General features: G+C 33.1%; 2 protein-coding genes across 2 annotated transcripts in view; one reads left to right on the forward strand and one right to left on the reverse strand.

Annotated features, from left to right (window-relative positions):
- Window positions 1-5,763: 5,763 nt before the first annotated feature.
- Window positions 5,764-9,545, reverse strand: LOC108688705 (methenyltetrahydrofolate synthase domain-containing protein). The gene is made up of 5 exons (XM_018195059.1): window positions 9,397-9,545; window positions 8,773-9,158; window positions 7,118-7,464; window positions 6,804-7,047; window positions 5,764-6,295 (listed from the first exon to the last, which is right to left on the reverse strand). Exons 1-5 carry the CDS (start codon window positions 9,410-9,412, stop codon window positions 5,909-5,911), a joined length of 1,380 nt encoding a protein of 459 aa, XP_018050548.1. The 5' UTR covers window positions 9,413-9,545; the 3' UTR covers window positions 5,764-5,908.
- A 1,224-nt stretch (window positions 9,546-10,769) lies between these two features.
- The window catches only part of LOC108688681 (isocitrate dehydrogenase [NAD] subunit beta, mitochondrial), a 3,090-nt gene continuing 1,190 nt past the window's right edge, over window positions 10,770-12,669 (forward strand). The window contains exons 1-4 of the mRNA XM_018195020.1: window positions 10,770-10,862; window positions 11,592-11,651; window positions 11,714-11,923; window positions 12,166-12,557. Coding sequence (XP_018050509.1) covers window positions 10,821-10,862; window positions 11,592-11,651; window positions 11,714-11,923; window positions 12,166-12,557 — 704 coding nt within the window. The 5' untranslated portion in view covers window positions 10,770-10,820. The remainder of the gene's footprint in view (window positions 10,863-11,591; window positions 11,652-11,713; window positions 11,924-12,165; window positions 12,558-12,669) is intronic.

Raw genomic sequence — 12,669 nt, forward strand, 5'->3', positions numbered from 1 at the left:
GAGCTATGTACGAATTGAGAATAAAAAATATCTTTGACATGTTGTTAACGGATTTTAGTGCGTACGCCCTTAAATCCCTCTGCAGAAACAAAATATGCAGCAAACGAAATTGCACTCACGTTTAACATGTTACTCCACGTAAATTGGGGAAATCGGACGCAACATTTTATTTACATTAATTATTCATTCTGACGCGACTCTGTCTCGTCGCGATCTCAATTTTACATTTAAATAATCACTCGCATTTACATTATTCGAATCAAATTATTGAATCGGGGAAAATCTCAACGAGAAATGACTCATCTTATTAATGTCGAATCAATCTCGATAATTTCGACATCGATTCGTTCAAATAACCCATTTCTCGCTGGGAAGCCGTTCAACTTTCATTAGCGTTTCGTATTCAAAAATCGCGAATGCGATAGAATTTAGTATTAACTGAGAGTAACTGTCGAAGGAGCGCCGTATAATCGATAGCACTGGCGCCGTTTCGCAAGGGTGAGAAAAGGGTGAAACGGGTCACCGTGCCTCTCCATACCATATTGCAATGTAGATCCCGGCCAGACTGAGTGCTTTTCAGTAAGAAATACAGATGATACAGTGTACATAGTAAATCATTAAATCGTCCTTGTTGTTTGCCACTGTTAAACAAAAAAAATGATAAACAAAGAAATGATGACTGTATTACACTGTGTCTTTTTCTGAAAATTGTTACAATTAACGGACTCTCAAAATTAAAAAAACGATTTAAAGTGTACATGACAAATGTAACAAGACAAATGTAACAAGACAATGATAATAATAATAGAAACAATAATATTTAAACATATGTATCATTAATATTGAGTCTAATTAACTATGCTTGATTCATTTGTTGATTTTACTATCGTTAAACATAAAATATACATTATTATTTTTAATATTGCTCTTAATTACCTGTTACCCTAATTCTCACTTTGAATCCTTCTGGCTGGAAAGCATCAACTATAAAATGCTCGCCGAAAAATGCGAGCACTAACATTCAATATGTCGTCGTGAAATCCTCGAAAAATTAGCGCGTTGATTGGTAAAGTGGATTGCAGTAAGGAAATATCTTTTTGTATACCATTCCTCTCAACGGAGAAAATGTGTAATTTTCAGATAAATTAACGATTGTTCTCAATACAGACAATTGACACAATTTATGGAACAATTGTGCGAGTGAAACCATTGCGAATCGTATCTAAAAAGGGGGATGAATAGTCCGAGATAATTGCATCTATAAAAGCTGCGAATTGATATAATGGGCCAATTATCGCGTCCAATCAGCGCTGTAAGTGGCGAATAACACGACGATTAAACTATTGACTTAGTATATTTTTAATATCCTTGTGCAACCATCGATTGTGAACGATGGCTATGTAATAAATGAAAATCAGTTAACATCCTTTTTTGCTCCTTTACAATTTATGCTTTTAATTTGTCAAACGGACAAAGCGCTGCAAATTAGCAAATTAGTAATTCCCTCTGAAAGTTTTTTCTTCTGTATTAAATATGAAATTCTTATGTTTAACGGGTTTCGAGATATAACATTGATTATATAATTAAAATATTTTACAAGAAAAAACCCGACCCTAAGCATCTCTGTGCATTTAGTTATCTATTGAAATAATTGAAAAAGTTATAAGCATATACAATAGGGAGCAAAACAATGGGTGACTTTATTTTGCCTACATAATTGTAGTCCGCATTATTCATCGAGTAACAGATTTTATATATTTTTATGAGATTTTATAATATTATATTGGAAATTTCAAAACAATTTTCATAATATAAAGTTATAGATATATTGATGTCTGTATGACAAGATATCGAATTGATACTGATTTTTTCTATAGACAAATTGGTTAATAGTGTGCTGCACAATGTAATGCTGTAATTCAGGCCTATCCAATTTTAGTTCCAGAGTCAAAATCATCGACGCAAAAAGATTCAATTATAAGTAAAATTTCGGAAATTGTAAAGTTGATAAGCGTCACATGAACGTGTATCAATACTTTACAGTTTCCGAAATCCTACCTACATTGATTTTTTTTGCGTCGATGGCTTTGACTCTGGAACTAAAATTGGACAGGTCTGCAGTTGTAATCGAAGCTCGCGATGACTCGACTAATTGTAAGTATTAATAATTTATTTTTATATTATAATTGCTTTTTTATTAATTTTTGTTAATTTCTTATTTTTATACAAATATAAAAATGTATAGTAAAATATATTTAAAAAAAATACAGATTTTATAATAATTTTTTTCACTTTATCTTTTGTTATATTTATTTTTTGTTATAATTATTTTAAATTTAATTATTTTTGTTATAATTAAATCTTCTTAATAGAATGTATGTTTCTGAGTAACACATATTCATAAACGAAACCGATATATCTTTAAATATCTAGAAAGTCAAATATGATGAAGAAGATTTAAATTGCACATTTTTTATTCGTTATAAATGTTTCCGATTAAAACAAATCTCTTCAATAGATTTATCTGAGAGAAAAATTATACATTAACATTTTTGTCTTAGAACGTTTATACTGCGAAAGGATTAACAGCTTTCCATAGAATAAGGCTGACGGAGTGTCTATGCGGATAAATGTGGTTCTTAACGGAGAAGAGTAACGAAGCTCGAAGAAGGCAATCGCGCCGGTCTTCGATGAAGGGAAAATCCAATAGAAGATAATGCAGTTTAGTTTCTGGAGGCCGATGAAAGCCGTGGCAAAGCCCTTTGCACGATAAAGGCGTCGTTAAATAAGAAAATTCAACCTAATGGAACCCGAAGACCTGACGTTTTGCTTTTAATTGCCTTTACGCGCTTGGCAAATTAACCTTCTTATGGCAAGATGAGATTCCCTCCCTTAGGACCATAAAAACTGTAATTACACTTAGCTTATAAGCTTCTTTGATGCTTTGATGCATTGCGTAAAAAAAAAAAAAAAAAAAAAAAAAAAGTTCGTGCCTTTTTACAGAAAAAGATATTTTGATCCCCAGTCGCAATCGCTTTATTCACATACATGGCAGGTAGATAAATTTTATTTCATCCGATTAAGTGAGGAAAGCCGTCGTCCGTGACGATAAACTACTGCGAAGCGCTTATCGGGAAGTTCAATCGAAACTAATGCAATTTCAACCACGAGTCCGATGGAAAAATGAGAGGCGTTTCTGCGACCGCCTTAATTCCCTCATTTTCTGCACTTCCGATAAAAAAAAAAGAAAATGAAGCAAGTTTTTGCAAGAGGAAAGTAATTATTGCCGCTCGTTAATCTCACCTCACACTCTTGCAATGCGGAAAACAATCGCGAGCAAACAATAACAAAGGAATTAAGATCTCGATGGAAAAAAGTTACTTGTGTTCGAGTTATTTTGGCCTACTTTTGTCAAGCTGCAACTTGATATTCCGTATTTTTGGCTGCGGAAGATTTACATTTATAAAAGAAGAAACAAACAAATGAAAATTTGCAATTTATTTATAATTTATAAAATTACATGCTCTAAAAAAAATTTAATATCATAGGTGTAGATATAATTATCACCGTGTAGGTGTTGATATAAATATCATAACATGGTAAAGATTTAACATTATATTGGTGTTAAATCCATCTATGACGTTAAATTTACACCTTAGTGTTTACGTCAACACGATGAATATTATATAAACACCGACATAGTGTATAATCCACTCATATTTTTTAGAGTGCATTTATTTTCAGGGGAATTATCAGGAATATATTTTGGATACTGATATCGGAGCAGTAAGGATAATCACGAGGATAGAGATTTGATAAAAAGAAACGTTTCTTTTATATATACGTAAGATTTATATACATGATATATACGTAAGTAATAGCGAGACAAGTGTCTATTGCGCGTAAAAACAATCGTCATTAGTTCTACGTATGTATCTACGTGAACGTCATCGGCACGATTAGAAACAATAGATTTTAAAATAAATCATATTTGTTAATATCACAAAGTATTGCCGTTTCTCTGCCTCTTCAGCCGATACGCACCTATTGTTTTCCTTGCACGCTCAAATGGCAATACATGGAAGATCACAACATGTCTATAAAGCGGCTAGAGCATGAAAATATATTATTTATATTTTTTGTATTTATTTCTTTTTTAGAATATGCGCATGTGTATGTATGTGGATGTGTTTGTGTTCAGAAAAATAGAGTACTTTTTCCCTCTGTTTAAACATGAAGAAATATTGATAATTTTTCTCCATCTGTCTTAAATGTTCTTTGTGAACGACTCTTAAACTATTGTCATCAGTCTATAACATTAGATAATTACCATCAGATATTATCGCAGATATGCACTCTATTCACGTCTATTAATCTCAACTTATATTTCTGCAGAGAATAAAAAAAATTTTAAACGATCAATTTTTGCTCCATGAAGAGATACAACAACAGTTAATATATTTATAACACATAATTTTTTGTAAGTCCTAACTTGCACGTATTTTAATTGCGTATGTACTTTAAATTGCGCTGAAAATTAATCGAAAAGAAATATTTTGAATATTTTATTAGTTATAGTAAAAAAAAGATTCGTCTCTTTATCTAAATTATTCAAATTATTTCTCATCAATAAGTGAAAATTAAGTATTTTGCCTTCAATTTAATATAAATTATTTTCAATATAAGTTACTTTTAATACATAATAATTTAATATGCAATAATTAATTCATATTACTTAAAGAAATTTAGACGTCAAAAATATAGTTTCAATTATTATTAGGAATTAAATATTTGAAAAACTACAAAGGATAGCAAAGAATTATCAAGTCCATTTAGAGTTACAAATAATTAATAAATATTAAAAAATCAAAAAAAATACTTCATTTTAGAATGATATGAATGTACGCTTATTGATTTATATAATATACAAATACAACCTCCTCATAATTGTCTTTTTATCTTTCAATCTATTCAGCGATCTTGTACATACACGTTATTGTTTCTCTCCATGAACCATCTATCTTACTCGCTAAGTATATAGTTTTGATCACAGATTATTTTATGGGCATTGCGACGAATTTGTTGGAAAGTTATCCGATATTTTCATATACGTCAAAATGTGGCTTATTGATACAAAAGTAGTATAAATAAAATCATTAACCAAAAATATACGTTATGCCAATGTTAATTGTAACAACTATTAATATTAAATATTAATATTCGCACTGCACCAGGTATATATCACATCTTATAGCTTAAACCGAACGCAAATCATCGTCATCAATGTGTTTTACTTCCGGAGTAATTCGCAAGTACAACTCCAATATATATAGATCTAAGTAAAATAACAGCGATATGTAAAATAATTATATAAAACGTTAATAAATGTTAAGAAACGTTAATACATAATGCATATTCTTTAAGTATTCAATAGAAGCCAATATCTATAAAAAAATTAAGGTACAGTATATCTCAGAAATTGTGCAATTTCTTTCAACTATTAAAATTAAATTAGCAATTTAAATTATAGTCTCACATTAATGTCATAAGTACTTAATTATGTCCCATTTAATTTCTTTAAAGAACATTTAAGCGTCCTTTAATTAATGCTTATTAATTAAAGTGCTTCTTTAATTAATAGGTAAAACAAAAATCAAATAGAAAAGCTAAAGAATGCTAATTTTTAGCTTTTAATTAAACATTTGTTGTAACCTTTACACACAAAATTCATTAAAAAGTTTATAACGAAGAAAAAATGCGCGTTGTTTAGGACACTCAATATATGTGACATAATTCTCATAAAAAAAGGATTGACTTTGGAAGACGTCCATTCCTGTGTTCGACGTCGGAATATAAATGGCCAAGAAACAACATGTAATTGCATGTTCAAGGTAGTTTCGATAAACACTTAGACAGTTGTTACATCGGTTACCTCAATTCTAGAAATCGGTTTCGCAGGTTCTACGTATATAAATCCCTCTTCATCGTTCACGGACTCACCGATTCGGAGCTGCTGTAAATTCGCCACGATCGAATCTACCTGAACTGGCTGATCTGGCGGAGCTGCCTCGTTCCGGAGTTTGCTGAAGTGAAGATAACAAATGCCACGATAGCCCTGCCAAATTATTTCGCTCGGCTTAACGCCACGCATCAACAGAGCGTTTTTTAGATCGCGGACTCTTACACCGGATGAGATATTAGAGAGCTTCAACGAGAAGTCAATATGCGTTTTCATTCGGGCGCGAAGATTTTTACGCCGCCGAGACGCGTTCTTGGTATTGTTTTCTGTCTTCGTCTATAAATGCATAAGCAAGATTTATTTATAAAGAAAAAAATACTAAAAAATATTTAAAAATACTAAAAACATAAACAGATAATAAATATTTTTTAATATTTTTAAAAATATTTTTCTCTATTAAATCCACGTAAATTTTTTATTTAATAGAGAAAGAGAAATTTAACTTACATTCACAAAATCTCTTATTAACCCTGTACTGCATAGTTTTTTTTTTAATGTAATTACTTGCGTGGATTAATTTTTGACACACTCCAAATATTACATATCAATTTCATTATTCTCTTTGATTTACAATTAAATAAAGATTGATAATATTGTTATATCCTTTAGATAAAGACAAATTAAAAAAATTTTGTTAATTGTAAAACAATTTGCATTGAATATAATAACGGGTATGAATAGCATTTATACATTTATCGAATTTATAAAGTGGGGAATGTCCTAGATATTTCGCGCAAATAATGAAGGATAATAAAAGTACGATAATATATTATAGAAGACTTACTTGTACTTCAGCATTGGGAAGATCATTTTCTTCTTCAGCTTTTGGTTTCTTATACGTTCGTCTTCGTGGGAAACGCGGCTTTTCACCTTTATTCTTGCCACCTTCCATCATGTTTTCGGTATTAGGCGCATCTCTTTTCGTGTTGAAACGCTTCTTATTTTTCGAATATTTAATGCGATTCTTGATATATTGGCGCGTTTCCACATCGGAATCGACTTCTTTCAAGACTACGATTTTCCCATTTCTGCGAAAGAATAATTGTGTATTTACACGAAATAGCCTACTTAACGTGATTCAGGCAACTTAATGCATACTTTTCATCCATCTCTTTGAGCTGCTGTAATACCTGCATGGTTTTGAGTTTTCTTTCGCTAAGCATATGCCACAGAATGCCAGACGGTTTCTTCAGTCTCGACTCTACGTATATAATTTGCGTCGGTGTGACAATTATATCTACTGGCACGTCATATTCTTTGAACAATTGTGGTGGTAGGTAATCTACAATTTGGCAATCATGTACTGTTGTGACAACAATTGTATTTTTTGTTATCGTGCCCATTCTCATCATCATCGCAAACTCAAGATCTGCGAACCCTTCTCCTTTGCCGAGTCTGTATCCGTCTCGACTGACGCATACAGAGCCCAGTACAACGAGATCTACCTGAATAAATATAATAGGTGTTTAGAATAAATTAATGTTCCATACCGTTAAAATAAATGCTATGCAGAAAAAGTCTAATGCCCATTTCCACCAATATAGATTAATTTTAATCTCAGTTTAACTTATTGTTTACCTTTTTCTAATTCTAAGAATCGTGTAAATTCGAAGAAGTTAATCTTACATTGATGGAACTCAGTCTTAGAATTAGAAAAAATGAAGAGTAAGTTGAATCGAGAATTAAAGCTAATCTATATTAATAGAAATAGGCATAAATAATTGTGTGTATTGTAAGAAAATGAAATAATTTGATATTGTATCTTTAGTAAGCATTATTCATTTTTGTATTAGGTGTACAACTTTGCTTCCGCCGTTTTCCTATAGATGGCTTTAGCGATAAGTGGTTGTCGAAATAAATAGATCATAGACGTCATACAATAAACTTGGGCATCTGTCAACATAACCTCATAGAAACAGTCGATTCGTGTCTGCATCATAAGTTATTCTCGATTGAAAATGTCAGTTTACGAGCCAAATTCTCGTCATTTGCGGGAGGTTTTAATTTTTTGCTTCAACATGAAGAAATCTGCGGCTGAGGCTCATCGAATGCTCTCAAATACTTATGGTGAGGCTGCTATTAGTGAAAGAACGTGTCGTGAGTGGTTTCAACGCTTCAAGAACGGTGATTTCGACGTCCAAGGTCATGCTCTGTATTTGGTGGGACCAGCTCGGCGTAGTGTATTATGAACTGTTAAAACCGACTGAAACAATCACAGGCGATCGGTATCGAACGCAATTGATGCGTTTGACCCGATTAAAAGACAAATGGCCGCAATACAACGAGAGACACGATAAAGTGATTTTGCAGCATGACAATGCTCGACCCCATGTTGCGAAAGTGATCAAAACATACTTGGAAACGTTGAAATGGGAAGTCCTACCTCACTCGCCGTATTCTCCAGACGATGCTCCCTCTGACTATCACTTGTTTCTATCAATGGCACACGGCCTGGCTGACCAGCACTTCCGGTCTTATGAAGAAGTAAAAAATTGGATCGATTCGTGGATAGCCTCAAAAAATGATCAGTTTTTTCGACGCGGGATTTGTACGCTACCCGAAAGATGGGAGAAAGTAGTAGCCAGCGATGGACAATACTTTGAATCATAAATGTATAACCAGTTTTTTACAATAAAGCCTCGAATTTCGGAAAAAAAACGGCGGAAGCAAAGTTGTACACCTAATACATATTATATCTTTTATCCATTAATATTAAATTATTATATATTCTTAAATTTTTTAAAAATATTTACCTTAATATGAGAATCCAGTCCCAGTGATTTACCCGCCTGTTCTAGACCGCGCATGGAAGCCAGTGTTTTCAGCTGTTCCTTCGTTGCGCCAGCAACTGGCGTAACGTGTAAGAACAAGCCAGTTCTCAATCTGGGAATAGGCACAATGATTTCCTTATTCATTTCCAGAGCTAAAAACCTCACTGGTTCCTGCGGCTTGTCTGGATTTATCTTTATAACTCTGGCCCTTTTAAATTCATCTAATTCGATCAATCGCTGTGCAGTCTCCGCGGCACCTTTGAAGTTCGGAATACGCTTGTATATGTTAACGGGAAAATTCACCAGCTCATTCTTCATCATGTAATCCCACACCTTACGACGAAAACTTGATTTCGTTACTTCCTCAGCTGTAAGAAATTGTTAATGTGAAAGAATCAGCTAACGAACAGCAACAATATAACATATGCTCGCATGCATCTCCTGTAAAACAATTTCAAAATGATGAAGAGCATATACACGCGCAAAGTATATCTACGTTTCTTGTATACAAACATACAATGTTCAATTATTTCTTTTTAACATTTAGAGAAACTAGAAACATCAAGGAAATGCCTGTTGCTCCGAAAGCACGGTAAAATCACTCACGTAAGTTCTCCGTCATCTTGACCGATTTACCAGTGGAATCTTAGAGGGCAGAGATTCAGGATCCGGAAGACACAAATCTCAGGAAGCGTCACCGCGACGTCTCTCCCGCAAAAATAGACCGCACGATTTATCTCGTCCACGCACAGCTCTTTCTCCTCCTCTTCGTGTCTATTTCTACCCGGCCCCATGTCCGCAAACTCTGCAGCATCGTAATCCTCTAGGGATTCGATTGTGTGTTGTCGACGTGAGATATCATTCGCGAGGCGAAAATTCCAGGAAAATGCAAAGAATATTGAAATTTCGATGCTCTATTCAGCACCGCTTCTAAGGACGACGTTGATGGAGAACCTGGGAAAACCCGCAGTAAGAGATAAGACGAATCAGCTGATCCTTTGGCAACGAACTAGGGAGTTAGAGGCTCCAACTTCCTAGTGCTATTTGACCTACTCTGAGAATCAGCTGATTCGTTTTATTGTCTCTTGTCAACGATTATTCACTGATGTCGTCCTCATGACATTCTTATATTGCCTTAACGATGTTCTCATGTTTTCCTCATATTGTTTTCCTGTCATCTTACAATGTCCTCTTATAACGATCCTTTCAATTTTTGGAAATCTGTTTCCGCAACATCATATCACTTTCTATATTTAAAAGAAGATAGATAGTTAGATAGTGATAAAAAAAAAGGAGGAAAGATGAAAAATACAAAAAATTGCCGTAAAAAGTAAACTTTAAATTCACCTTCTGCATTTAAAATAAGACTGCATGTTGAGTTGTTGAGGAGTTTGAGCAAATAATCAGAGTGTAGAAAAAGTGCAAGTCGCTAGCATTGTCCACGTGACTGTTTAACAGTGACGGATGCTGTCAGAAATTGAATTTTCCTTCTATACCATATATGGATTTTTGAGTATTGGACGAATTCAAAATGATAATCAGTCTAAATAAGCTAGACAATCAATTGAGTCTTTTTGAAGCCAAAACAATCGACTCTTTTATAAATTATAATTATACATATATAATCGAAGATGCCTTATACTTTTTCATTTTATTAATACTATAATTTTATAAATAATTTTTATTAATATCAGAGCACATATAGCACAATTGATTTATAATTTCTCTCTATTTTTTATTTCGTGAAAGTTTATCAATTCTGAAAGGCTCAATTATTTCCGACAATTAAATTTTTCTTTTATATTTATATCACATATCATGGCCTAATTTTATTTTTATTGAATTTGTGAAAATGTTATTTTAATCAGCATTTTAAAATTCTTTTTCCATGATAGAGATCATATAAAGATTTTCTCGAAGGTTTCTACATAGCGTTTACTCCTCATTCAAATTAATGTAGAAACCCTCAACGAGATTACACCCCTGTGAGCGCGAGCGAGACGAGCAGTGCCGATGAGCAGTCGTGAAAGATGGCTTTGCTCGCGAGAAACATTTGTAAGGCGCTCTCTCAGGTAATCATCGACGCATTCCTTCATTGCTGCATGTGTTCAGAATTTCATGTATCTGTGAAATGTGGAAGAAACATATAAGTTCTATATAACATGACAATTAAGACAAAAAATTCAACTGCTCCGTCAGCGTGGTAGAGTAGATGATTACAAGAGCATCGCATATTTAGGTGTCTATTGCGATATTTTTATCCGAGACGCATTCGCGTGTCGAAAATGCAAATTTATTCCTCGATGCACCCGCGCAAACGTATTTCTCGAATCTGCTCAGCTACGCGAATCATTACACATCGATTGAGGCAAGCACCTGCACTTGCTTATCACATTATTTAATCAAGGTAATCTTAGTTATTCATCGAGAAAAGCAATAAATTGTTACGCAAGAATTAAAAGCCTATTATTCATGAAGTGCAACGAATAGAATAAGATTACAATGTTGATTAAATTCAGTTAATTAAAAAAAGGATTAATCCTATCTGAAGATTCTAAGCTTGGAGCATTTCATTCCTGGAAAAAAGAATTATATTTGAGATAAAAATGTAATAAATGCTACTTTGAATTCTTTGTATAAGTAATTACATTCTTATTGTAATAACATGTTTAAATTTTGGCACATTGTATTTAAAGTATGTTAGATATTTGTATATTATATTTAGATTACCGTATATGCACAGTGAATTATGAATTTTATTATATTTAATAAAATGTAATTCTTATGCTTTGTGTTTGTAGGCTACTCAAAAGAACACAGTTAGAGCCCTGCATGTAGGGACAATACGACAGCAAGAATCGGTAAAATATTATTGTTCTCCAGTTAATAATTAGATACATATGTGACATGTATACTTTTCCAGTCAGTTGAACAAGAAGGAAAGTTGAAATGTACCTTGATACCGGGAGATGGTGTTGGACCAGAATTAGTGGTCGCAGTTCAAAGTGTTTTCAAAGCTGCGGATGTCCCGGTTGAGTTCGAACCTTACTTCTTATCTGAAGTAAATCCAACCCTGAGTGCTCCTCTGGATCAAGTCTCCAATAGTATCGCTAGAAATCGAGTTTGTTTAAAGGTCTGATTTTCTAAACACAATAAATCTAAATAATATAATTAAATTAAATAAACAAAACAAATGATATGACTTACTTAATACTTTCATTTCGTGTACATACAAATAGCTAATAAGATAAAGCACATAATTTCAAATATAAAAATTTTTCTATTTGAGAAAGCAAATTTTTTTTAAGAGTATGTGGCTGTAAGATAACAATAATTTTGCAACTCGATGTAACTGAATATTGTTTCACATGACAGGGAATCCTAGCAACTCCGGATCACTCTATGACGGGAGAGTTACAGACCTTGAACATGAAATTACGTAAGAGCTTGGACTTATATTCAAACGTGGTGCACGTGAAATCTTTGCCAGGAATCAGGTCACGTCATCAAAATGTGGACTGCGTTATTATCAGAGAGCAAACAGAGGGAGAGTATTCTGCGTTGGAGCATGAATCTGTCAAAGGAGTGGTCGAATGCTTAAAGATCGTGACTGCCACTAAAAGCCAAAGAATCGCGAAGTTCGCTTTTGACTATGCTGTAAAGAATAATCGCAAGAAAGTCACATGTGTTCACAAAGCTAACATAATGAAGCTCGGCGATGGACTTTTCCTCAAATCGTGCCAAGAAATTGCCAAGCTGTACCCTAGGTATTCCAGTAACTTTCTTGTCCATATGATTAAGAATTTGTTAATTGTTGCTTAGAAATATTTATTATGAAATTATTGCAAAATGTATTTAATATTATATATAATATTATAT

Source organism: Atta colombica, unplaced genomic scaffold (genome assembly GCF_001594045.1).
Source record: "Atta colombica isolate Treedump-2 unplaced genomic scaffold, Acol1.0 scaffold238, whole genome shotgun sequence".
Taxonomy (NCBI): domain Eukaryota; kingdom Metazoa; phylum Arthropoda; class Insecta; order Hymenoptera; family Formicidae; genus Atta; species Atta colombica.